The sequence below is a fragment of the Nerophis lumbriciformis genome, linkage group LG26 (genome assembly GCF_033978685.3).
Source record: "Nerophis lumbriciformis linkage group LG26, RoL_Nlum_v2.1, whole genome shotgun sequence".
In the NCBI taxonomy this organism is placed as follows: domain Eukaryota; kingdom Metazoa; phylum Chordata; class Actinopteri; order Syngnathiformes; family Syngnathidae; genus Nerophis; species Nerophis lumbriciformis.
In genome coordinates, this window is record NC_084573.2 from 22,240,001 (window position 1) to 22,264,366 (window position 24,366).

The window sequence follows — 24,366 nt, forward strand, 5'->3', positions numbered from 1 at the left end:
CCAAGAACGAGGAGCTGGAAAATGCACAAAATGGATTAACAACGTCAGAATCCAGATTGGACACTGAAGCCACTTGTGAAATACTGAGACCCGAAGCTGCATCACTGGACACCACTGAAGACCATTTCGCTGCACATAACCAATGCCCACCACCACCATATGACACATTTCCCCATGCCAAAGATTCACAGTCTACAATGCAGGACATCAGGCCTGTCACTATGCCTTCAGCCACAGTTACACATCCAGCTCTGGTAAGATGATGTCCTTAACACATCACATTTCTAAAGTAAATGTATTAACTTTATCATTTCATTCTGATTGATATGCTTCTCTATTTCAAAGGAACCAAGTGATTGTAAAGTGGAGGACAATCAAAAAGCCAAGGCGCCTTCAACTGTTTCTATCATGTAAAATCCTCTCATTATATGAAGTAGAATGCATTTTGCCATAATTTACCCCCTGTCTGTAATTAAGATTGGCCGAGACTAACACAGATGACACGGAGGAACTAAAGTGGAGTCGTCTTCACAACCAAATCTTTCAGAAACAGCAAACCCTGGAGAAAGTCAAAGAGGAGCACCAAACACTTGAGATGGTATGGATAAACAGTAGAGATGGGTACTGAATAGAATATAGCTTTATTGTCTGTTTCTACATGAAAGACAGAAATTTGTTTTTGACACAGCTTCATCGCAAAAATTAAAGACATATTCACACACAGGAACAGGTATACAAGAGAGACAGTGCGGACTATTTTAATGTTGTTTAGAGCAGTTATTGCAGAGGGGATGAATGAATTCTTGTAAATGTTTTTCTGTGCGGTCCTACCGAGCACCAATTTACTTAAAATCCAATTGTGTCATGTTTCGGTACCTGGGCTGCGCGTGACGTCACACCCGGTTGCCGACTGAACACTTCAGTACTTGGCGATCACTCCAGCAGCACTGAGAGTAGACTCAGCTAAACTACCTTTAGGTAATGTTGCAAATTTCAAAGCCAACAAAGAAATTGACCCAAAAAACACTCCCAACGTAAGTTAAGTAAGGCTCCACTTTTCCAAAAATGCTCTAGCTTAATGCTGATATACATTGGCTTTGCTGTTAAGACGCAACTGATTAACATTAGCGATTTCACATGGCGATTTCAACACCTCCAAATTTGTTAAGGAAAAGTACAACAAATATGCACGTTACAATCAAACAGCTGGTGCGTAATAAGTGCAACACTTGCAGTATCAACATTTTGTAGGGTGCAACAGACAGCAAAGACCAGAGCCATGTATATATAGAGAGAGTATGGCCAACTCAGTTTCAGAGTTGGTCCCCAACATAGCGCCCTGTAGTCACATGAGGGGCTTTTGACCAGTCAGAGTATGGCCAGACAATCTCCCAAATGATTAGTCAAAGGCAGGACGCCATGCTGTGGACCATCTCTGAAATCGAGTTGGCCATATTCTCTCTATACACGGCTCTGCCATAATCTATACACTATTGCCATCTAATGTCTTGGTCTTGCAACTGTAATTTAGACTCAGAAACTTCATCATAAAACAAAATATAACAATTGGACAGCAGTCATCCTAATCAGATCATTTTTAAATGTTGCAAAAAAGAAGAGATTTTATAATCGAAAACAATTAATATTTATTAAAACACCAAAAATTGTTACCGTTGAGTACCGATATAGATTCCCAGGTACCGTATCGGTTTAGATGTGAACAGTACCCATCCTATTAAGCAGCACAATGCCCAAACTAAACTCCTGATATCCATGTTTCTGTTTAGGTTCTAGAAGAAGAGCTGCTGTCTATTGGCTCCACTTCTGCTGTTCTCCAGCATGCAAACGAGTCCATCAACATGCTGAGTAAAATAGTACGTTCATTAGAGCATGAGTTCAACTCTCCTACAGCCATTTTGAATGATTGTGTAAAAGGAATTTATGTCTTCTTTCTTAGGTGACCTCTGCAGATGACTCGTGCGTTAAAGAGCAGTTATACTTGGCTTCCCGAAGGGTTCTTTTGTGTCTGGATGCTTTGACAGACCTTCTATTGACCCCTGGAGGTGCAGGGGATGAAGAAAACACCCAGCTGAGGATATTACAACATGAGGTGACTCCCAGCTCAGTGTTTTTAACCGCTACCGTCTGACCGACTCCAATTGCGTTGCAGTGTGTGTCAGTCGAGCTGCTGAATCTAGCTGAAATGCTGCGAGATGTGGAGTCAAAAAGTAGTCGTGAAGAACCAGACGTTCTCAGAGGTATAACGTCCCTTCAAAAATGTCTACAAACTGGCCAGACGGTCCTCACGTCTGTCAACCATCAAGCCATAGAACACAAAAGCCAACATCAGGTACAACAAGTCATTCACAACAAGCTCAATGTGTTACAAAATGTAAGTGCTCATGGTCTTTACGATAACTACTACAAAATGTGATGCAAAAGATGGAACACTTGGGGGTGTCATTTAATTACATATGATCTGGTTCTCAATGGTATTTAGACTTGGGGGGACGTGAGAGCATACTTGCCAACCTTGAGACCTCTGAATTCGGGAGATGGGGGCGCGTGGTTGGGGAGGGCGGGGTTGGGAGTGCGAGGTTGAGGTGCAGGCAGCATATCCCTTCCCCTTCGAGCTTTTCTGGATGAAATTAAATTCTTTTTTTCAAATCATTTTGGAACTTGCAAGCGTATTTCTTCTTTTTACTCGTCGTCGCCATGTTTCTTGTTCGTTCTTCTGCTTCGTCTCCTTCTTGTTGTGTGTGCAGTTGTGCACTGAGCTCCAAAAGCCGTAGATGTTATTGTAGCATCCCGGAAGAGTTAGTGCTGCAAGGGATTCTAGGTATTTGTTTATGTTGTGTTACGGTGCGGATGTTCTCCCGAAATGTGTTTGTCATTCTTGTTTGGTGTGGGTTCACAGTGTGGCGCATATTAGTAACAGTGTTGAAGTTGTTTATACGGCCACCGTCAGTGTGACATATATGGCTGTTGACCAAGTATGCTTTGCGTTACCATTAAACCAGTTAAAAGATCAAACAACGTGTCATCATTTCTTGACATCTTCGAGTAAAGATCATGGTTAAACCCGTCCAACGCTACATTGGGCCGGTACACTGTTTACATGGAGGAAAAGCGGACGCTTGGACAGCATGCGGCTGTTAACGGGTGAAGGTTTCAGGTGAGAGAGGACGTTAAAGGCAGTGTCTTTAAGGCACGCCCCCAATATTGTTGTTCGGGTGGAAATCGGGAGAAATTCGGGAGAATGGTTGCCCGGGGAGATTTTCGGGGGGGAGCACTGAAATCCGGGAGTCTACCGGGAAAATCGGGAGGGTTGGCAAGTATGCGTGAGAGGCTAGCATTGTTGTTGAAAAACTCATTTTATTCATCTATTTTGACCATCAGGTGATTCTATTCGGAATGATTCTGCCAGCAACTCATAAGGTCATTTGTACTGGTAAATAAATAAATAAATATGATTAGGTTCGAAATTGTATTTTGATTAAAGGGGAGCGTAAGCGTCAGGCATTGTTGTTGTAGTTTGTTGTAGATGCCGATTTTGGTGATTGTATGGAGTATGATGCTGCCAGTAACCTTTAGGGTCATTTGTAAAAATAAACAAATATCAGGTTCTAATTAGTATTTTAATTTAGAGGGCGTGTAAAAGGCAGGCATTGTTTTAAGTCGTTGTAGATGCTGATTTTATTCATTTAATTTGACAATCAGGTCTTGTATACAGGATGCTGCCGCCAGAACTCGTAGGTTATTTTGTACAGTTAAATAATTAAGATCAGATTCTCAATAGTATTTTAATTTGGGGGCCGTGAGAGGCAGCCGTGGTTGTAAGTTGTGGTAGATGCTCATTTTATTATTCTATTTTGATAATGGCGATTTCATGTAAATACGGCTGCCAGCAACTAATGGGGCCATTTGTACAGATAAATGAATATGTTTGGACTCTTAAAAGTAGTTTAATTTGGGGGGGTTTAAGAGGCAGCTATTGTTTTAAGTCGAGGTTGATGCTCATTTTATTCATCCGTTTTTGATAATCAGGTGATTTTATGCAGAATACTGCTGCCAGCAACGAATTGGGTCATTTATACAGATAAATATGATCAGGTTTTAAATAGTATTTCACCTCAAAGGGGGCATGAGAGGCCGCCAATGTTGTATGTTGTTGTAGATACTCATTTTTATCTATTTCGATAAGGTAATTGTACGCAGAATGGTACTGCCAGCAACTCTTAGGGTCATTCGTACAGATAAATAAATAAATGTGAGCAGGTTTGTAAGATAATTTCTGTCCCAAAGGAAGGCATGACATAAAATGATTGAGAAACCCTGGTTTAGTTTGAGACGTTTTTCCTATTTAATTCTGTCAGTCAGTACGTGTCCATTTACTAAATTAGTCAGATTTCTCAAATACTGTAGTTCGGCTCTAAATAAGACTCCTACAACCCATGGAAACATCTTAATCCGATCGTGTTCGGTTTTTGAAAAATCGGACTAACGCACCTGGATTATGCGATTAGGTACCAGATCTCTCGAGGAGGTGTGTGCAGCCGTAGAGGACCCTTCGTAACGCGCATGCGCCAATCTCAAAGTCAACAAAATACGAATGAGATGAAACACAATGAAGCAGGTATATTAAAGGCGCATGATAAAGCATACACAAACCTCTTCACGCTGCATTTGTGTAAGGTAACTCATTAACTTTCCGCACGACGGGCAAGATAATCCAGAACAACTTTCCTCTGGAACAGTATCAGTCAGGGCACGAACGGTCTTTTGCTTCAGATTTATATATTCCTTCCATCACTCCACAGAGCATTTTGAATGAACTTTGAGACAAGTTTTGTTTCCATGATTTTCGTCTGAAAATTCATTCGAAAAACATCTTCCGCAGCCTTCCTTTGCATCCAACCCGATACATTCTTGGTAGTAGCGTCATGTTCGCAGTGCCATCCAAGATTATTTCTTGATGCTCTCTGCTATTTAACATCTGCATAACCATTAGAGACGTAATATTTGTCATATGTGCCAATATTACAGCGTAAACAAGTTATAATGAGCCGCAAATCCTAGTGCGACGTCTTAGGTGAACCAGAAAAGTAATTCAGTCATCCGCGCTAAAATGAAATAAGCGCCCCCCAGAGCACGGGAGGCACATAGCGTATGACCAATAGTCGCATTTGAGAGTGTGCATGGACACTTGGATTTCACACATATGTGTGAAAATACATAAAAACTAACTATTTGAAAAATCTGACTAATTTAGTGCATGGAAATTTAGTCATTGTTTTTATTTTACTGCTGTATTTTATTAGAATTATAGATCACTTAAAGGCCTACTGAAATGCGATTTTCTTATTTAAACGGGGATAGCAGGTCCATTCTATGTGTCATACTTGATCATTTCGCGATATTGCCATATTTTTGCTGAAAGGATTTAGTAGAAAACATTGACGATAAAGTTCGCAACTTTTGGTCGCTGATAAAAAAGCCTTGCCTGTACCGGAAGTAGCAGACGAGTAGCGTGACGTCACAGGTTGTGGAGCTCCTCACATTTGCACATTGTTTACAATCATGGCCACCAGCAGCGAGAGCGATTCGGACCGAGAAAGCGACGATTTCCCCATTAATTTGAGCGAGGATGAAAGATTCGTGGATGAGGAAAGTGAGAGTGAAGGACTAGAGGGCAGTGGGAGCTATTCAGATAGGGAAGATGCTGTGAGAGGCGGGTGGGACCTGATATTCAGCTGGGAATGACTAAAACAGTAAATAAACACGAGACATATATATACTCTATTAGCCACAACACAACCAGGCTTATATTTAATATGCCACAAATTAATACAGCATAACAAACACCTCCCCCCTCCCGTCCATATAACCCGCCAATACAACTCAAACACCTGCACAACACACTCAATCCCACAGCCCAAAGTACCGTTCACCTCCCCAAAGTTCATACATATATTTCCCCAAAGTCCCCAAAGTTACGTACGTGACATGCACATAGCGGCACGCATGTACGGGCAAGCGATCAAATGTTTGGAAGCGTACTCACGGTACCGTGTCTGCGTATCCAACTCAAAGTCCTCCTGGTAAGAGTCTCTGTTGTCTCAGTTCTCCACAGGCCAATGGTAAAGATTGACTGTCATCTTTCGGGAATGTAAACAATGAAACACCGGCCGTGTTTGTGTTGCTGAAGTCGGCCGCAGTACACCGCTTCCCACCTACAGCTTTCTTCTTTGCTGTCTCCATTGTTCATTGAACAAATTGCAAAAGATTCACCAACACAGATGTCCAGAATACTGTGGAATTTTGCGATGAAAACAGACGACTTATAGCTGTCCACCATGTTGTCTCAAAATGTCCTCTACAATCCGCGACGTCACGCGCTGACGTCATCATACTGATACGTTTTCAGCAGGATATTACGCGCAAAATTTAAAATTGCACTTTAATAAACTAACCCGGCCGTATTGGCATGTGTTGCAATGTTAAGATTTCATCATTGATATATAAACTATCAGACTGCGTGGTCGGTAGTAGTGGGTTTCAGTAGGCCTTTAAAACAATTTGTATAATAATTACGACTGCTAGGTTATTATTGTACAATGGTAACTCATTACTTTCTACTTAGGAGCTCTTCTCCCATCGGTTGGATTTTATGGAGCATATTCAACTGAAGCATAGTGACATTTTCCCAAGTCTACTGGAAACTCCCTATCTGGAGGTAATGTTAGTGTTTTAATTAACCTTTTCTTAGAATGATTTTTGTGGCAGAAAAGCAATTTACAATTACCTCACTAGGCTTTCTTGTCTCGTCTTCCTTTTCTCTCAGCAGTGTGTGCTGGGCAGACATGTGAAAGAGGATTCAGTAGAAAATACAATGATACAGAAGGCGTCTCTCTCCTTACTTCGTGGACTAAGTAGCCTTCTAGATTTTGGTGAAGAATGCCTTGCTGAGGAGCAGGCAAGACCTGCTCAAAACATCAGCCAACTGCAAGTTCATCTTCGCAGAAACAAGGTCTGTGTTCTTTTCATTTACACTTATACATGAAAACTCTGATCATTGCTCCCGATAAAAAGATCCCCCTGATCAAAAACTCCCTTTGGTGCTCTGGGTGCATTTGTTAAAACCAGCCTCAGAAACCTTGGGGTTTTGTTTGACCCGTCAACACTTTTGGAGGGTCATTGTCGTCAACTGACCAAAATCTGTTATCATCACCTGAGAAATATCTTAAAACTGAGAAGGTTGTTGTCAGACTAGTTCTGACCAATCTAAGTCTATGAGCATGAGCTGATGAAGCCTACTTGGATGAGAGGCGAAATATCTTCTGAGACAAACCAAACAGTCCAGTTGCGATTGATTGAATGCCCTGAGATGACAATGTCCTGGATGAATGACAACATCCCATTATATCAAGATTTATTTGGCTTCCTGTCAAATTTTGTATTGAGTTTAACATTTTATTCCTGACTTTCATGGTAAGACCCATTAGTATATCGCTCATTTGTTGTGCCCCTACACCTCAGAATGCAGCCTTCGGTCTTCAGGCCATGGTGTCCTAAAGATCCCTAAAACTAATTTTAAATCCCGAGGAGTAGCCTCCGTCCTCTGGAATGACTTGTACCAGTCCTTCCGTGAGCTTGACTGTGTTAACTCTTATAAGAAACATTTGAAGACTTCGCTTTTCAGAAAAGCTTTCGGTTAATGGATTTTTAACTTTCTTTGTCCTTTTATGATGGTGCCCCTGTTGTTTTAACTTAATTGTTTTTTTAATGCACCTATGTTTTGTACAGCACTTTGATTTTTATCTGTGAAAAGCGCTTAATAAATAAAATTTACTTACTGAGTACAGTAAGTAAATATATCAGAGAAATGTATCCAATCTGGAGTTAGAATTGTTGTTGTTTTTCCAGAAGTTGCAGCAAGTCCTTGGTGCTCAGCTTGCTCTTGTGCAACATTTATTCCATCGTGAGCTGGTAGCACTACGGGGTCAAGAGGATGAGCGAGTGCAGGTGGAGGTTCGAGCCAAAGCTTTGCAGCAGCAGTTTCTACAAAATGAAGTGGCTTCTCAATGGAGGCTGCAGGTGGGTTATTGCCATTCCTCAAAAAAATCATACACACTGTTTAGAAACAGACATCCATCCATCCATTTTCTACCGCTTATTCCCTTTTGGGGTCGCGGGGGGCGCTGGAGCCTATCTCAGCTACAATCGGGCGGAAGGCGGGGTACACCCTGGACAAGTCGCCACCTCATCGCAGGGCCAACACAGATAGACAGACAACATTCACACTCACATTCACACACTAGGGCCAATTTAGTGTTGCCAATTAACCTATCCCCAGGTGCATGTTTTTGGAAGTGGGAGGAAGCCGGAGTACCCGGAGGGAACCCACGCAGTCACGGGGAGAACATGCAAACTCCACACAGAAAGATCCCGAGCCCGGGATTGAACCCAAGACTACTCAGGACCTTCGTATTGTGAGGCAGACGCACTAACCCCTCTGCCACCGTGAAGCCTAGAAACAGACATGTATTTGATATTTTTATAGTAAAAATGCAACCACCCTTACAGAAGATCAAGACCTCCTCGTACGGTGAAAAACACACTTTAATATGCTCCTGAATCGCCCATCTACAGTGGCTGATAACCTGCTATGTAAGGTCCCCCAACACCCTGTCAGGCGTTGGATCTCACTCCCTCCCGCCTACATCGAGTTGCAGTAGGTGTTAAGCCACATGAAGGCAAGAAGGAAGAGGACCCAAAAAACATCCCTTTAGAACTCATCTCTCATGGTGGGCATGGCCTTGAAGACCAGGCGATTCATAGCAATTGTGCGCATGTGGGAGACAAAGGCTGTACCTGCGGACTTGAAGGATGCCACAATCACCACCATCTTTAAGAAGGGTGACCGCTCCATTTGCGGAAGCTACTGCGGCATATCCCTCTCAGCATCGCTGGAAAGATTTTTGCACGGGTACTGCTTGACAGAAGAAGTCCTTCCGGAATCACGGTGCGGCTTCCGGCCATGTCGTGGCACCACTGCTTCAGGAGAAGTCTCGTGAGCAATGACGACCACTCTTTTTCAACTTTTGGGACCTAGAATAGGCTTTCGATAGTGTACCAAGACCAACCAGGTGGGCCACCTTGAGACGTTTAGGCTGCTTTGATCATTTCACAGATCTTGTACAGGCTCTTCACAGCGGGATGACTAGCCGCGATTTTGTCAAGAACGCCATATCTGACTCCTTCCCCATCACGGCTGGACTGAAGCAGGGTTGTGTTTTTTTGATCTATGAGCTTCCTGTCACGGCCTTTGGCATTCAACTTCAAGGCCGAATGCATGGAGGAAGTTTCAACACTGGGTGTCTCTGCACGTGCTGACTCACAACCTTGGTCATAGTGCAGGAGCTTCAGTATGCGGATGACAACGCGACCCCTGTGGACACAGGTTGCAACCTCCAGACAACTATTGATCTTTTGGATAGAGCCTACTCCCGCTTTGGTCTCGCAGAGAGTCCCAGGCCATCCTCCTGTAGACACCAGCAATGTACGACTTTGTGGAAATGTCCTTGAGACTGTGAAAGCCTTCCCTTACCTGGGAAGTCACCTCTCCGCTGATTGCACTGTGCAGAAGGATATCGACAGCAGGATTTGTGCTGCACATGCAGCATTCGGGAGGCTCTCCAAGCCTCTCTTTCTAAACCATAACCTTAGTTTCCATACCAAAATCATGGTGTTCTGAGCCGTTATTTCCACACTTCTGTACTGTTCTGAGATGTGGGTTCTGTATAGGCGGGATGTGAAAAAGCTGGAGCGTTTGCAACAGCAGAAATTTCATGCAATCCTGAATATCACACGGCAAGACCTCGTCACCAATGAGTACAGTATGTCCTTCTCAGAGCCAACCTCCCTAGCATTGAGGCAAAGATGGCCCGATACTGGACAGGACATGTCAGAAGAATGCCCACAACACAACTTGTAACTGGCAACTGAAGGCCACTCTCTTCTGCTACAATATTGGCGCTGCCACTTTACCGCCCTGAGTGGAGGCATACTATCATTCAAGGAACAGACCGCACGGAAATTGAACAACGTTGTGTGGCAGAGGCCAGGAGACAACACAGAACGGCTTCTCCTTCCCTGCTCACCATCCACACTTGCCTGTGATAAGTGTGCCCGTCTCTTCTGCTCTGCCCTGTGCTTCAGCAGCAACATCACCCCACAAACGGCAATGATTGAAACTCAAATGATTTGTTAAATGATTCCTTTCGCTCGGACACAAACAATTGCAGAGTAGAAAAAAAAGACAAATGTGACAAAATATAACTAAAAAGGCACATGAACAATCATGTTCACCTGGCAAGATACACTGGGTAATACTGTCCCACTCCAGCCTGTAGGAGGCAGTGGTGTACACAACTACCACTCAAAGCAAGCTTAATCATAGAGGTGGGCAATACTGCAAATATTGGTATTGATCTGATACCAAGTAAATGCTTGAGCATTATTACTGATCTTTCTCATCTGAATTTTTTTAAGATCATTGAATGATTTTGTGTTTTTGCCAAAATAAAACTTAATACAAATATTTTAAGCAAACAAAAACTTTTTTTTTTAACAATACAATAAATAAAATACAACCCATACAAAATAAATCACAAACCATATACAAACTTAAACTAAATAAGACAATGTATCAATATCAAAAAAATAATACAAGTATTCTCTTTTATTACATACAGTTGTAAAGTAAATTGTGCAAATTAAACTACTATTTTCTCTTATTTAAATCCTGTTGTCTTAGTTTTTACCCTAAAACCCTTCAGTGTCCAATAACCTATTCTGAGTTTGTAAACAATATCTACAACACAACGGAAAACCCACAGATATTTGTGGAAATAAACTGAAAAATATCAACTTCATTGTTATCATTACTAACAATATTTGGATCGATACACTCACCTACTGAGTGTATTTTAAAGTTTTGGTTCCTTCAGCATGACTGTTGTTTTTGTATCAAACAAACATGTCTGTGTCAATTGCCATCAAATGATAAGGTAAACATTTAACAGCTTAATAATTGGATTTGCTGCAGGAGTGGATCCGCTGGGAGAATTATTGCGGTCAGCTTGGGAGGCTGCTTGACGAGCTCGAAGTCTCCGTCAGTAGTGCAGAAGCAGCAAAAGACGATGAGGAGGAGTCCTTTATACAACACAGACTGCATGCTTGCCAGGTAAGTGAAAGCGGTCTTTGGGTTCAGTCATCCTGAAGTGGGATTTGTGAGGTCAGAGGTCACTAATGTTGAACGAGAGGGCTTGGTTTACGATCCATGTCAAAAGGAGTTAAGTCAGAGCTCTGAAGTTCTTGCAAAGCAAACTTAACCAAGCATATCTTGCTTTGTGCGCTGCATGCTGGAACAGAAAGGGTCTTTCCCAGCATGTTCCCACATGTCCAAAATGTCTTTGTAGGAGGAACTAAGTGGACTAGACGAACTGATTACTGACTTGAGGTGCATCATAATAAATAGCACTTGGAAGAATACATTGTCTCCTACAAAGGGATGGGTACCTTTTTTTCTTCTTTTTTTTTTAAACATTTAAATCGATACCGGTATTCAATGGTACCAATTTTTGTTGCTTTTGTGTTTAAAAATGTCAATTGTTAAAAAAAAAAAATCAGTTGCTGTTCAGTTATCTTGTTTTTTTACACTTCTGTCTCATTGCAAGTACTGTGCTGTACTGACAGTAGACTTTGCATGCAGTTGCAATTCCAAGACATTAGATGGCAGTAGTGACTACAGTGTGTTGCCTTAGCCAGGAAGTAGTTTTTGCCATTAAGTTTAATGTCCCAGTTTTTCATTTTGTTGTGACTACAAAGTGTACTGTACAATACTAAAAGTATAGTCTTTATTTACACAGCAGCTGTTTGTTTGTTAACGTTCATCTCAGTTTGAGTACCAAATTTGGAGGTGTTGAAATCGCCATGTAAAATCATTAATGCTAATTGGTAGCATGTCTACGGCAAATCCAATGTAAATTAGCATCGACCTAGCACGTTTTAAAAAGGGGAACCTTGCTGTACTTTTGAACGCCGCCTTTTTGTTTTGGCATGGGAAATTGTAACATTACCTCGAGGCAGTCCAGCAGAGTATGCTCTGAGTGCTCGACTACTTATTTCCTGGCCAAGTGCTTGATCTGGTGCTGAGGCTGCAACTGGATGTGATGTTACGTGCAACAAAAGGTGTCAAAATATGGCACTGTCTGATTTTGCGTGAACCAATACCCAGTAATACTGACAGGCTTAAGTTGGTGCGTAAAAAAGTACCAAATTCTGTACCTATCCCTACAATGTAACTGGTGTTTGGGGAGGGGAGCGTAGATGACTTCATTGTCTATATTGTATAATTGGCTGTGACAAAAAACTCTTGTGTGGACGAGTAAAACTGAACTTTTTGGTTTGTATCTCAAGAAATGTTCAACATTATTTTATTTTTTTAACTTACAAACACAGTTATATACCTATTGAGTGTTGGTTTCATTTTTGTGTTGTTGAAGATAATTTTTTAATCTTCCTTTAAAAATGGGGTCAGGGAATGCATTTTTGTGGCAGTGCAAATTTAATTGTGTCGAGGCGTTTCTGTTAAATGAGTGAAAGTGAAACACTGGTAAGTTTACTTTTTTCACTTTTCATTTCCTTCATTTTATATTGTTTTGTTCTTCCCTTAGTTATTGCAATTCACTTTTACTGCTGCCCTGTCTTCCTCTTGACGTTTTACGATCCAAACAGACTCACAGTTGGCTCCTCAGTGTCCTATTTCGATGCTGGCTAAGAGAGTTCGATTCAAGTTCAACATTGTTGATTCTCATTGTCACCCCAGCAAACTCTGGTCCAGTTGGATGGGAGCAGAGGTGCTCTGGGACTGTTCCTGGATCAGAGACGTGAGCTGCGAGCAGATCCGTCGTTTGCGCCCTCAGTCATTCAGACAGGTGGCGCTCTGGAGCTGCGTTGGCGGAGTGTGTACAGCCGCACGGAGCATGAGGTTCAGCGCTGCAGCGACATCCGGGACAGCTGGGTCAGGTGGGCCACCCATGAGCGTTCAGCTACTTCCTGTTTAGTATGAGAAGGTCAGATTGTTGCACTTTTTGTGACGTTTTGGTCCAAGCTACTAAAGTCACATTTGTGCTGATCTAATGCAATAAATCCTAACCAATAACTGAACTTTACAATGGTGTGGGAATATGCCACATCTATGGTTATCTTTGTTGCCTATCACAATGCTATCTAGTAGATTTATCTGGAACATGACATCAGAGCAAATTAAACCAGACTTGTCTTATCAGCCTTGGAACTTCTCTCCTCCCAGAGTCATGTTCTGCTTCGCTAGCTGTGCTGACGACGTATGTGTTGGACTTGTCCTCCCCACAGATTCCAGACACATTTTGCCTCCGTTAGTAAATGGTTGCTTGACAGCAACAAACAACTGAAGATTTGCCGCAGTCTTGCTGAGTCGAACCAGGAGAGCGTTTGCAGGGGTCTCCTGCAGCTGCTGGTGAGGCACTCAACACACAAAGTCATATCTGACTAACCACAAGTTAATGCAGAAAATGTTAGGAGTTTTAGAGGGACTCTGGGAATACAATAGATGGGTTTATGAGCCTCCCTCGGACAAAGTATGTATGACAGTAAAGTTGAGACTTCCCCTTCTCCCTGGAAAACAAATGTTCTGCTCACAACAGGAACTAAAAGTCCATAGTTTTTACCCTTGACATAGCATAGATTTCTTTAGTTTTCTCAAGCTGCTGCTCCTCCCTTGAAGTCTTCTCACGCCTCCCAGATGACGCACTTTGAAAACCCCTGCGATAGATATATTACTCAGTAATAGTGATCATGAAGTAATATCTTTCTTTGAATAAAGTAAAAATTCTAGGACGTGGGATATTTCGACGGATTCTCAAATCGGAGCTCCACACAAAAAATGCTACTTACTTTGCTACCTGAGGCCTCCATGCCACTTTTGAGTTACCTTGTACTGTCGCATCATAGTAATATTATTTAGAAATGTAAATCTTACCACAATTCACCGGTTAATTCGATTCTGATTCTTGGGATGAATCAGAATACATTCTGAATCGTTGATTTTCCTCCTTTTGGAATTGAGTCTGAATCGTCGATTCTCCTCCTTTCAGAACTAACTCTGAATCGTCATTTCTCCTCCATTCAGAATTGATTCTCCTCCATTCAGAATCGACTCTTAATCCTCGATTCTCCTCCATTCAGAACCGACACTGAATCCTTGATTCTCCTCCATTCAGAATCAATTCTCCATCATATAGAATTCACTCTACCTAAACCTTTTCAAAACAAGTTACAGGCTACAAAAGTTCCTTCGGCTTCTGACGTGTGACATATATGCGCAGCAAGTAAAATTCCATCCATCCATCTTCTTCCGCTTATCCGAGGTCGGGTCGCGGAGGCAGCAGCCTAAGCAGGGAAGCCCAGACTTCCCTCTCCCCAGCCACTTCGTCCAGCTCTTCCCGGGGGATCCCGAGGCGTTCCCAGGCCAGCCGGGAGACATAGTCTTCCCAACGTGTCATGGGTCTTCCCCGTGGCCTCCTACCGGTCGGACGTGCCCTAAACACTTCCCTAGGGAGGCGTTCGGGTGGCATCCTGACCAGATGCCCGAACAACCTCATCTGGCTCCTCTCGATGTGGAGGAACAGCGACTTTACTTTGAGCTCCCCCCGGATGGCAGAACTTCTCACCCTATCTCTAAGGGAGAGGCCCGCCACCCGGCGGAGGAAACTCATTTCGGCCGCTTGTACCCGTGATCTTGTCCTTTCGGTCATAACCCAAAGCTCATGACCATAGGTGAGGATGGGAACATAGATCGACCGGTAAATTGAGAGCTTTGCCTTCCGGCTCAGCTCCTTCTTCACCACAACGGATCGATACAGCGTCCGCATTACTGAAGACGCCGCACCGATCCGCCTGTCGATCTCACGATCCACTCTTCCCTCACTCGTGAACAAGACTCCGAGGTACTTGAAGTAAAATTGATTCTTAAAAAGTTTGAAGCGTTTCAGAATCGTAATAAACAAGATTCGGATGTGAATCGACTTTTTTCCAGCACCCTTACTATAGTCAGTTGTATAAAATCTATAACAATACATTGTTTCTCATAATGTTTGAAACAACCTGCTCGAATAGAATTTTGGAGTTTATACTGTATACCTGTATTAAAATGACTGATGTTGGGGAAGAATACGTTTTTGATGATTTAAACAAGTACTTCATTCTATCTGTAGTTGTCTTAGACATGAACCACATGGGCAATTGCATGAGGCGGCATTCTCTTGGGGGCGCCATCAGGATGAAGTGGGAAAAAAAAAATCATTTTCTATACTAAACAGCTGCAGCCACGCCACAACATCAACAAATTAAAATATTTTCCTGGCCCCCACCTACTTATCAGTCCAAAATCAGTCGGTCACGGAATGCACAGAACTCTTACCGCTACAATGAATTTCCAGGCAAGGGCGCCATTGAAGCACCACTGGTCTTACTTACTGGAGTTGCACAGGATAAATAGCATGCTATGGATGTATGGATGGTTCATTGTTTGCCTCCAACGACTCAGTGTTTTTCTGTTTCAGGTCAAGACTCAAATTATAAATTAAATTCCCATTCAGGATCTAAACTAACTATACCACAGTATATCATGTATTACCATAGCATTGACATATTAAAAACATTATTAATGAATAAGCACCACAAACATGACTCAGAAAACTCAAATAAATTGAAAAGCAAAAAAGTACTGAAAGAAATAGGAAGTTCAGTATAAATAGCAGTCCAGTGTAGTTCGCATAGTTACACAACCGTTTCTTTTGTAAGTTAAACTGCATCAACCATCTCCAACCTGCAGGACTTCTCCAGAGAGATGGAGGCCGCGTCTATTCACAGAGAATCGGCGTCCAGAGAAGCTACTCGGCTGCTTCGTTTGAAGGAAACTGAATGTCCTCGTCTGAGAGCTCGTCTCACAAAGCTGGAGGCCGGCTGGTGCAAGCTCACCGCTGAAGTGACAAATATCCAAGACCAGCTGCAACAGGTACTGCTACTCTCTAATACAGTGGTTTTCAATCTTTTCTCACCACCTACTACTTCAGAAAAAAATTTGGCTCTCCAAGTGCCACCATAATGACTAACATTAAAATACAGTAACGTAGTAGGTCTATCACCGTCATTAAAAACGAGGCAAAGATTTTATTTAACAAGAATATTTAATATTTTTGGCCACTGTAACATTACACAGTTTGAACAGTAACACTGTTTGAATATAGAAAAAGAAAGCACTGTACTTTAATCAGGTGATTCTTTGGTGTACCAATTGATAGTCTGCATACACAGTTTGAGAATCACTGCTCTTATTATAAGACCGGCAAAGTTTATTTATAGAGCATAAGGCATTTCAAAATTCTTTAAAGATGCATGAAATTTACAAGAAGGCAAATTAAATAATGAATAAAAATCAAATAATTAAAATCATGAATTACAGTAATTCAATTAAAATCAAAGTAGAGATAAAATACTATTTTGTCATATGTGTAGTGTTTTCCACCTTGACCATTGCTAAAGTTGAGGCTGGTCTTTTCTGGAAGACTATTCCAGATTTCAGGGTTACACAATGGAAATGCAGTTTGACCTTATTTGGTCCCGACTTTGAGCACCAGCAGGAGACCATTTTCAGAGGTTCTCAGAGCCCGAGATGGTTCAAATAGTTTGAACATGTCAGATGTACATTGGTGCAAGACCATTAAAAGACTTGAGCATAAGTATAACTGTTTCAAAGTATATTCTCTGAGCAACAGGAAGCCAAGCAGTGACTTCAGCACTTGACTAATATGGTTGTATTTTCTGGTTCTAGTAAGGACTCGAGCAGCACCATTGTTGAGACAGAGGCATGATTAGTCTTTCTAAGTCTGCTTTAGACACTTGTTTGATTTGGCAATGTTTTTCAGTGGTAAAAGTTCAAATTTGAGTCAATTATTACCCCTAGTTTTCTAACCTGATTATTAGGTTTTAAAAAAGGATTTCTATGAGACTGGTAACATGTTTTATTTGCTTCTGTGGGACACAGACAATGATTTAAGTTTTGTCTGTGTTTAGCTGAAGAAAATTGTTTCGCAACCACACACAGATCGGTTTGATGCAGTGACAAAGCCAGTCAACAGGCCAATGCTGTCAGTAGCTGCATTTCCATTGCAGTTTTTCTCAAAATAAAACTGAGATTTCCAAAATTTTGACAATGTACATTTGCGACTTGTAGGTGTTTTGCGCCATGAGCCGCAAGCCTAGTAAAATCTTGTCCCGCGAGACTCCGCTTTGATGAAGATGGACGCTTTGCGATTCCGTGATTTTGGAGCAGCGATTACAATTGCAGCCACTGCTTTTGCCGTGATTGTCGATAGAAGACGAAAGCAGCGGGTGATCGCTCAAAGGCAAAGTTCCTTACGTATGGCAGCGGTCACGAATAAGGGATATTTGGCAGGGAACTGTGAACGAGGAATTCACAGACGATTTGTGGATTCAGGCAAGTGAGTCTCTCCAAGCATGCGGGTCGGTCTCTATTGCCAGGAAGGGACCTGCTAGATGACCCATCTGCGCTAGTTGTCTTGTCCTGCATCGGCGCTCTGCCGGGTCGGTGTTTAGGTGCGCTGTAAATGCAAAAACGTCAATATTGAAATGTCTGGGGAAAAACCACCTCATGAGAGCGTAAAAATGTTTTTTGCGATATTTGAGATGTTAGGTGTTTTCATTACCAGTTTCTTATTGCAATATTTAGGTTTTGCATATTTCTATAGGTAATGGAAACGCAGCTAGTGACACGTAGATCCGAATTTCATTTTCATCGTTGTCGTGGGACACATTGTAGCTGCTTATTAGCTGGCCTAGTGGCAGCATGTACAAACTGAACCATAGGGGTCTCAGAATTTACCCCTGATAGCCATTTGGTCTGAGACACAGTTAGCATTTCCAACAAAGTATGTCATTTGATGGGAGAGGACTTGAACCAGTTAAGAGCAGAACCCAATATTCCCTCAAAGTTTTCTAACCTCTGTAATAAGATCGCATAGTCAACTGTGTCAAATGCAGTGCTCAAGTCCAGCAGAACCAAGACTTGAGACTTTGCCTGTCTGTGTTCAGGCGGATAATGTACAAACCCCGTTTCCATATGAGTTGGGAAATTGTGTTTGATGTAAATATAAACGGAATACAATGATTTGCAAATCCTTTTCAACCCATACTCAATTGAATGCACTACAAAGACAAGATATTTGATGTTCAAACTCATAAACTTTATTTTCTTTTTGCAAATAATAATTAACTTAGAATTTCATGGCTGCAACACATGCCAAAGTAGTTGGGTAAGGGCATGTTCACCACTGTGTTACATGGCCTTTCCTTTTAACAACACTCAGTAAACGTTTGGGAACTGAGGAGACACATTTTTTAAGCTTCTCAGGTGGAATTCTTTCCCATTCTTGCTTGATGTACAGCTTAAGTTGTTCAACAATCCGGGGGTCTCCGTTGTGGTATTTTAGGCTTCATAATGCGCCACACATTTTCAATGGGAGACAGGTCTGGACTCTAGGCAGGCCAGTCTAGTACATGCACTCTTTTACTATGAAGCCACGTTGAGGTAACACGTGGCTTGGCATTGTCTTGCTGAAATAAGCAGGGGCGTCCACGGTAACGTTGCTTGGATGGCAACATATGTTGCTCCAAAACCTGTATGTGCCGTTCAGCATTAATGGCGCCTTCACAGATGTGTAAGTTACCCATGTCTTGGGCACTAATACACCCCCATACCATCACAGATGCTGGCTTTTCAACTTTGCGCCTATAACAATCCAGATGGTTCTTTTCCTCTTTGGTCCGGAGGACACGACGTCCACAGTTTCCAAAAACAATTTGCGATGTGGACTCGTCAGACCACAGAACACTTTTCCACTTTGTATCAGTCCATCTTAGATGAGCTCAGGCCCAGCGAAGCCGACGGCATTTCTGGGTGTTGTTGATAAACGGTTTTCGCTTTGCATAGGAGAGTTTTAACTTGCACTTACAGATGTAGCGACCAACTGTAGTTACTGACAGTGGGTTTCTGAAGTGTTCCTGAGCCCATGTGGTGATATCCTTTACACACTGATGTCGCTTGTTGATGCAGAACAGCCTGAGGGATCGAAGGTCACAGGCTTAGCTGCTTACGTGCAGTGATTTCTCCAGATTCTCTGAACCCTTTGATGATATTACGGACCGTAGATGGTGAAATCCCTAAATTCCTTGCAATAGCTGGTTGAGAAAGGTTTTTCTTAAACTGTTCAACAGTTTGCTCACGCATTTGTTGACAAAGTGGTGACCCTCGCCCCATCCTTGTTTGTGAATGACTGAGCATTTCATGGAGTCTACTTTTATACCCAATCATGGCACCCACCTGTTCCCAATTAGCCTGCACACCTGTAGGATGTTCCAAATAAGTGTTTGATGAGCATTCCTCAACTTTATCAGTATTTATTGCCACCTTTCCCAACTTCTTTGTCACGTGTTGCTGGCATCAAATTCTAAAGTTAATGATTATTTGCAAAAAAAAAAATGTTTATCAGTTTGAGCATCAAATATGTTGTCTTTGTAGCATATTCAACTGAATATGGGTTGAAAATGATTTACAAATCATTGTATTCCGTTTATATTTACATCCAACACAATTTCCCAACTCATATGGAAACGGGGTTTGTACATTGATATCAGTTTACAATCTCTCACGAAAGTAGCTCTTTTATTGCAACAACCATTTTGATACAATATATACCATAGAAATAAAACTTTGATGTACTTGGATTCGACAATGTAGCCTTTGATAATGATGCTACTATCACTATTTCTGCCACTGTTATCTTGCTACTCGTTTGTTGCCAGATATATAGACAACAATGTGTTGAGTCATTTCCAGTGAATTGTAAATTTATGCCGCTATACAATCTGTACACAGACTACTCAGATAAAAGGGGATAATAATAGAAATTAAACTAAATGCTAAAATGTAAGGGGTACACTGACTTTTGTCAGATACTGTATATTTACCAATCAGATGAACTCTCTTGGACAAGATCACGGGTACAAGCGGCCGAAATGAGCTTCCTCTGCCGGGTGGCGGGGCTCTCCCTTAGAGATAGGGTGAGAAGCTCTGCCATCCGGGAGGAGCTCAAAGTAAAGCCGCTGCTCCTCCACATCGAGAGGAGCCAGATGAGGTGGTTCGGGCATCTGCTCAGGATGCCACCCGAACGCCTCCCTAGGGAGGTGTTTAGGGCACGTCCGACCGGCAGGAGGCCAAGGGAAAGACCCAGGACACGTTGGGAAGACTGTCTTCCGGCTGGCCTGGGAATGCCTCGGGATCCCCCGGGAGGAGGTGGACGAAGTGGCTGGGGAAAGGGAAGTCTGGGCTTCTCTGCTTAGGCTGCTGCCCCTGCGACCGGACCTCGGATAAGCGGAAGAAAATGGATGGATGGATGGATGAATGAACTCTCTTGTGCATGATAATTTAGTCCTTTGTTAAATTGAGGACATTTTATCAAGAGCTGCTAGTTTTCAAAAATAATTAGGCTTTCTGTGAACTGTTCCAGTCCAGGGAGGGAAAACAACTTCAGTCACGCTGTGATTGAGAGCAAAATCTGAGAATTGGGAGGACACCTCATTTGTACCTTACCAGTTATGACCTTGACTACAAATATTCTACATCTGAATATGTTTTGGTTTAAAGTGTGCATCTCTATGATGTTGGATGATTCACTGATTTGATACGTATAGTATCTACATGCATGGAGTTCAATACAATTCAGAAACGATTCATTTTAAAATCTAATGATTTGATGCAATCTGGTATAGTTTATTGTTTAAAGTAGAATTAAAATTTTACATTATAAATGATCCTACTGGATGTCAGTTCTTTAAACGTGGCACTGTTTATCTTTAATTATATGTACTTTACAAAAGACCAGTAAGCAAGTCTTTGTGTTGCTTTTGACATAGCATACAAAACCATATCAATGTTTATTAGTGTAACACATTACTCTTGAAGAACTTTGTAAACCCACTCACAATAAAAACAGACTTAATATAACATTTTCCCAATTGGCACAAATCTGCTTCATTCTTTTCTTTATTTTACAGCTCTTAAAATGTTGTCGACTTGTACCGAGGCTCCACTGTATTTATCATGTCCCTCGTTCGCTATAACACTGTACAGTGTCAAGTCTCTATCAATGAAACAAGCTATTAAAGACATTACCCAGGCTCAAACTGACTTATGAGCACGTTTTGCTAATGCTGTACTTCAGCACTGTTTAAGTATTTGCATATAGCAACGGTTTTATCAGTTTTAACATTTTTTTGTTTTAGGGACCCTTGTACCGATACACTTATTTTTTTAAAGAGGTCATATTAGGATTGTTTTTCCGATATTTAAAACACTTCTGTGTGGTCTACAACTCTACATAACATGCAATGATGGTTGTTTGGTCGAAAATTTTACTTAATTTTCTTTACAGACCATCTTCTAGCGCATGGGTGTCAAACTCTGGCCTGCGGGCCAAATTTGGCTCGCCGTGTAATTTCATTTGGCCCTTGAGGCAATATCAAGTTAACATTAGAGCTGGCCCGCCGTATTATACAGCGGCGGTGCCGCTGTAACACCGCATTCACCGCTAATACTCATACTTGAGTCTCCTGATTTTCCCGGGAGACTCCCGAATTTCAGTGCCCCTCCCGAAAATCTCCCGGGGCAACCATTCTCCCGATTTCCACCCGGACAACATTATTGGGGGCGTGTCTTAAAGGCACTGCCTTCAACGTCCTCTACAACAACATGTCCGCTTTTCCTCCATACAATCCGCGTGCTGGCCCAGTCACTTACTATATGCGGCTTTTACACACACACAAGTGAATGCAAGGCATACTTGATCAACAGCCATACAGGTCACACTGAGGGTGGCCGTATAAACAACTTTAACACTGTTACAAATATGCGCCACACTGTGAACCCACACCAAACAAGAATGACAAACACATTTCGGGAGAACATCCGCACCGTAACACAACATAAACACAACAGAACAAATACCCCGAACCCCTTGCAGCACTAACTCTTCCGGGATGTTACAATATACACCCCCGCTACCACCAAACCCCGCCTCCCCAACACCGCCCCCGCCCACCAAGTTAATGTTGATATGGGGACGGCGTGGCGAAGTTGGTAGAGTGGCCGTGCCAGCAATCGGAGTGTTGGTGGTTACTGGGGTTCAATCCCCACCTTCTACCATCCTAGTCATGTCCGTTGTGTCCTTGGGCAAGACACTTCACCCCTTGCTCCTGATGGCTGCTGGTTAGCGCCTTGCATGGCAGCTCCCGCCATCAGTGTGTGAATATGTGTGTGAATGGGTGAATGTGGTAATACTGTCAAAGCGCTTTGAGTACCTTGAAGGTAGAAAAGCGCTATACAAGTATAACCCATGTATCATTTATCATTTATATACCTCAGAAGGCTGCAAATAGAAGAGGCATTCAAATGTTTTAATTTTTTTTATTTAATATACCATTGATGTTTTTTTTTGTTTGTTTATTGAAAGTTGATTTTGCACTATTAAGTTATATAAGCGTTGCTTGTTCCCTATTCAGTGTTAAAGCAAATCAGTGTCGCAAACTGAGCAATAATTAACGTTTTATTAATGCACTTTCTCTTGCTACTTCAAGGCTTGAATGTTTGATTCATTCATTATTTTATTTTCAAATTTATTATTAGCCTGTGGAAAAAGTTTATTTTGATATTTACCTCAGAAGGCTGCAAATAGAAAAGAGGCATTCAATTTTTATTTAAATTTTATTTGATATGCCATTGATATTTTTTAATTATTATTGTTATTATTTGAAACTGGATTTTGCATGTCACTATAAAGTTATATAAGCCTTGCTTGTTCAATATTCAATGCAAAACTTTTTTGGGTCCCTATTAAAAGGTTAATTTGTTCAGTTTTAAATTTTGGCCCACTCTGTATTTGAGTTTGACACCCCTGTTCTAGCGTCTTTCAGACTGTCTCTTCAGAATGCACCTTTTTGCGAGTGGTCTTATTTACGTGCCAAAGTCGTCCTGCAGGCCAAAAAAGCCCCTTTCAACTGCGTCTCGCTCCTGTCAGCCATTTTGTAGTTTTTAGCACTTATATATGCATTCTAGTTGGAACTATACGTTACTTTGCATTAGACATGTCAACAGCAAAGAATGCATGTGCATGTACAAGCTCTTTGGGTAAACCTCTACCATAAATGGAAATATCCACTGATGTCAGGAAGGAATATGTTTTTAAAAGTTTGAGTTATCAAAATGAATCCAAAGCAACACTCAATAATGTGATTTAAAAATTGAATAGTTTGACAGGGCTGCATTAACATGAACTTGCACTCAGTGTATGATAATCGTGTATTTACTGTAGAAGCTGCTCCTTGCGTGGCCACCTCTAAAGCTGCTGTCTGACTTGGCGTCCTGGCTCAAGAAGGCGGAGCTCCAGCTGAACCAGCACAGAGAAGAGGACCACAAGGACACAGACGCTGTTCAGATCACTACGACCCTGCAGCACTACCAGGTACTATCCCCTAGTTACTCACCATCCATCTCTTTAATGAGCTGTTCTACTTCAGAGTTCATCAGCTTCCTGTATTTCCAACAACTCCATCTAGATACACTAGAATGACTAAATGGACTGTGACATTCAGTCGCTAAGCATAACATATCCTCACCTTTTGTTCTGGCAACCTAAAACACATCTCACTTGCAATGTGCAAAGCACAAAAGGAGCATTTAACTGTTGCTAGGCAGAAATACATGTTAAAGAAAAAGATTGCTAAAATGTGTGTGCAAACTATACATTTGCGTGTATTTGCGCTTGCTAATGGGTATGATTTGCATCTTCTCCTACGTGTTTTGAGCATTCTGATAATTAGCATGTATCATGCATTTTAATGAAGACAGACACGCTAAATGGATTGCGCTCTGTTTTTTTGCACCCTTAAAGGGGAACAGCACTTTTTTGGGAATTTTGCCTATAATTCACAATCCTTATGTAAGGCATATAGAACACATGTTTTTCTTTGTTTTATGCATTCTGAATCGTAAATAAAAGGTACAAAAAGTCAGCTAACAATGGAGCTTATGAGAGTCCTTGTGTCTATTGCGCCTATAAGGTGCTGTAAAACCTCCAAAAACCTCTGTTTTATATATACACTAAGTATATATGTAATGTAGTAACA

General features: G+C 41.8%; 1 protein-coding gene across 5 annotated transcripts in view; it reads left to right on the forward strand.

Moving 5' to 3' along the window:
* The window catches only part of syne2a (spectrin repeat containing, nuclear envelope 2a), a 238,090-nt gene that overhangs the window by 104,068 nt on the left and 109,656 nt on the right, over nt 1–24,366 (forward strand). For 4 of the 5 annotated variants that reach the window (XM_061987178.2, XM_061987177.2, XM_061987182.2 and 1 more), the window contains 14 exons: nt 1–254; nt 346–410; nt 478–598; nt 1,788–1,874; nt 1,958–2,110; nt 2,171–2,350; nt 6,644–6,736; nt 6,845–7,030; nt 7,927–8,097; nt 11,111–11,248; nt 12,893–13,092; nt 13,441–13,564; nt 15,941–16,123; nt 23,553–23,702. The exon at nt 1–254 is cut by the window's left edge and continues 73 nt beyond it. In XM_061987178.2, coding sequence (XP_061843162.2) covers nt 1–254; nt 346–410; nt 478–598; nt 1,788–1,874; nt 1,958–2,110; nt 2,171–2,350; nt 6,644–6,736; nt 6,845–7,030; nt 7,927–8,097; nt 11,111–11,248; nt 12,893–13,092; nt 13,441–13,564; nt 15,941–16,123; nt 23,553–23,702 — 2,105 coding nt within the window. The remainder of the gene's footprint in view (nt 255–345; nt 411–477; nt 599–1,787; nt 1,875–1,957; nt 2,111–2,170; nt 2,351–6,643; nt 6,737–6,844; nt 7,031–7,926; nt 8,098–11,110; nt 11,249–12,892; nt 13,093–13,440; nt 13,565–15,940; nt 16,124–23,552; nt 23,703–24,366) is intronic. The other variant, XM_061987181.2, reaches the window with a different exon arrangement.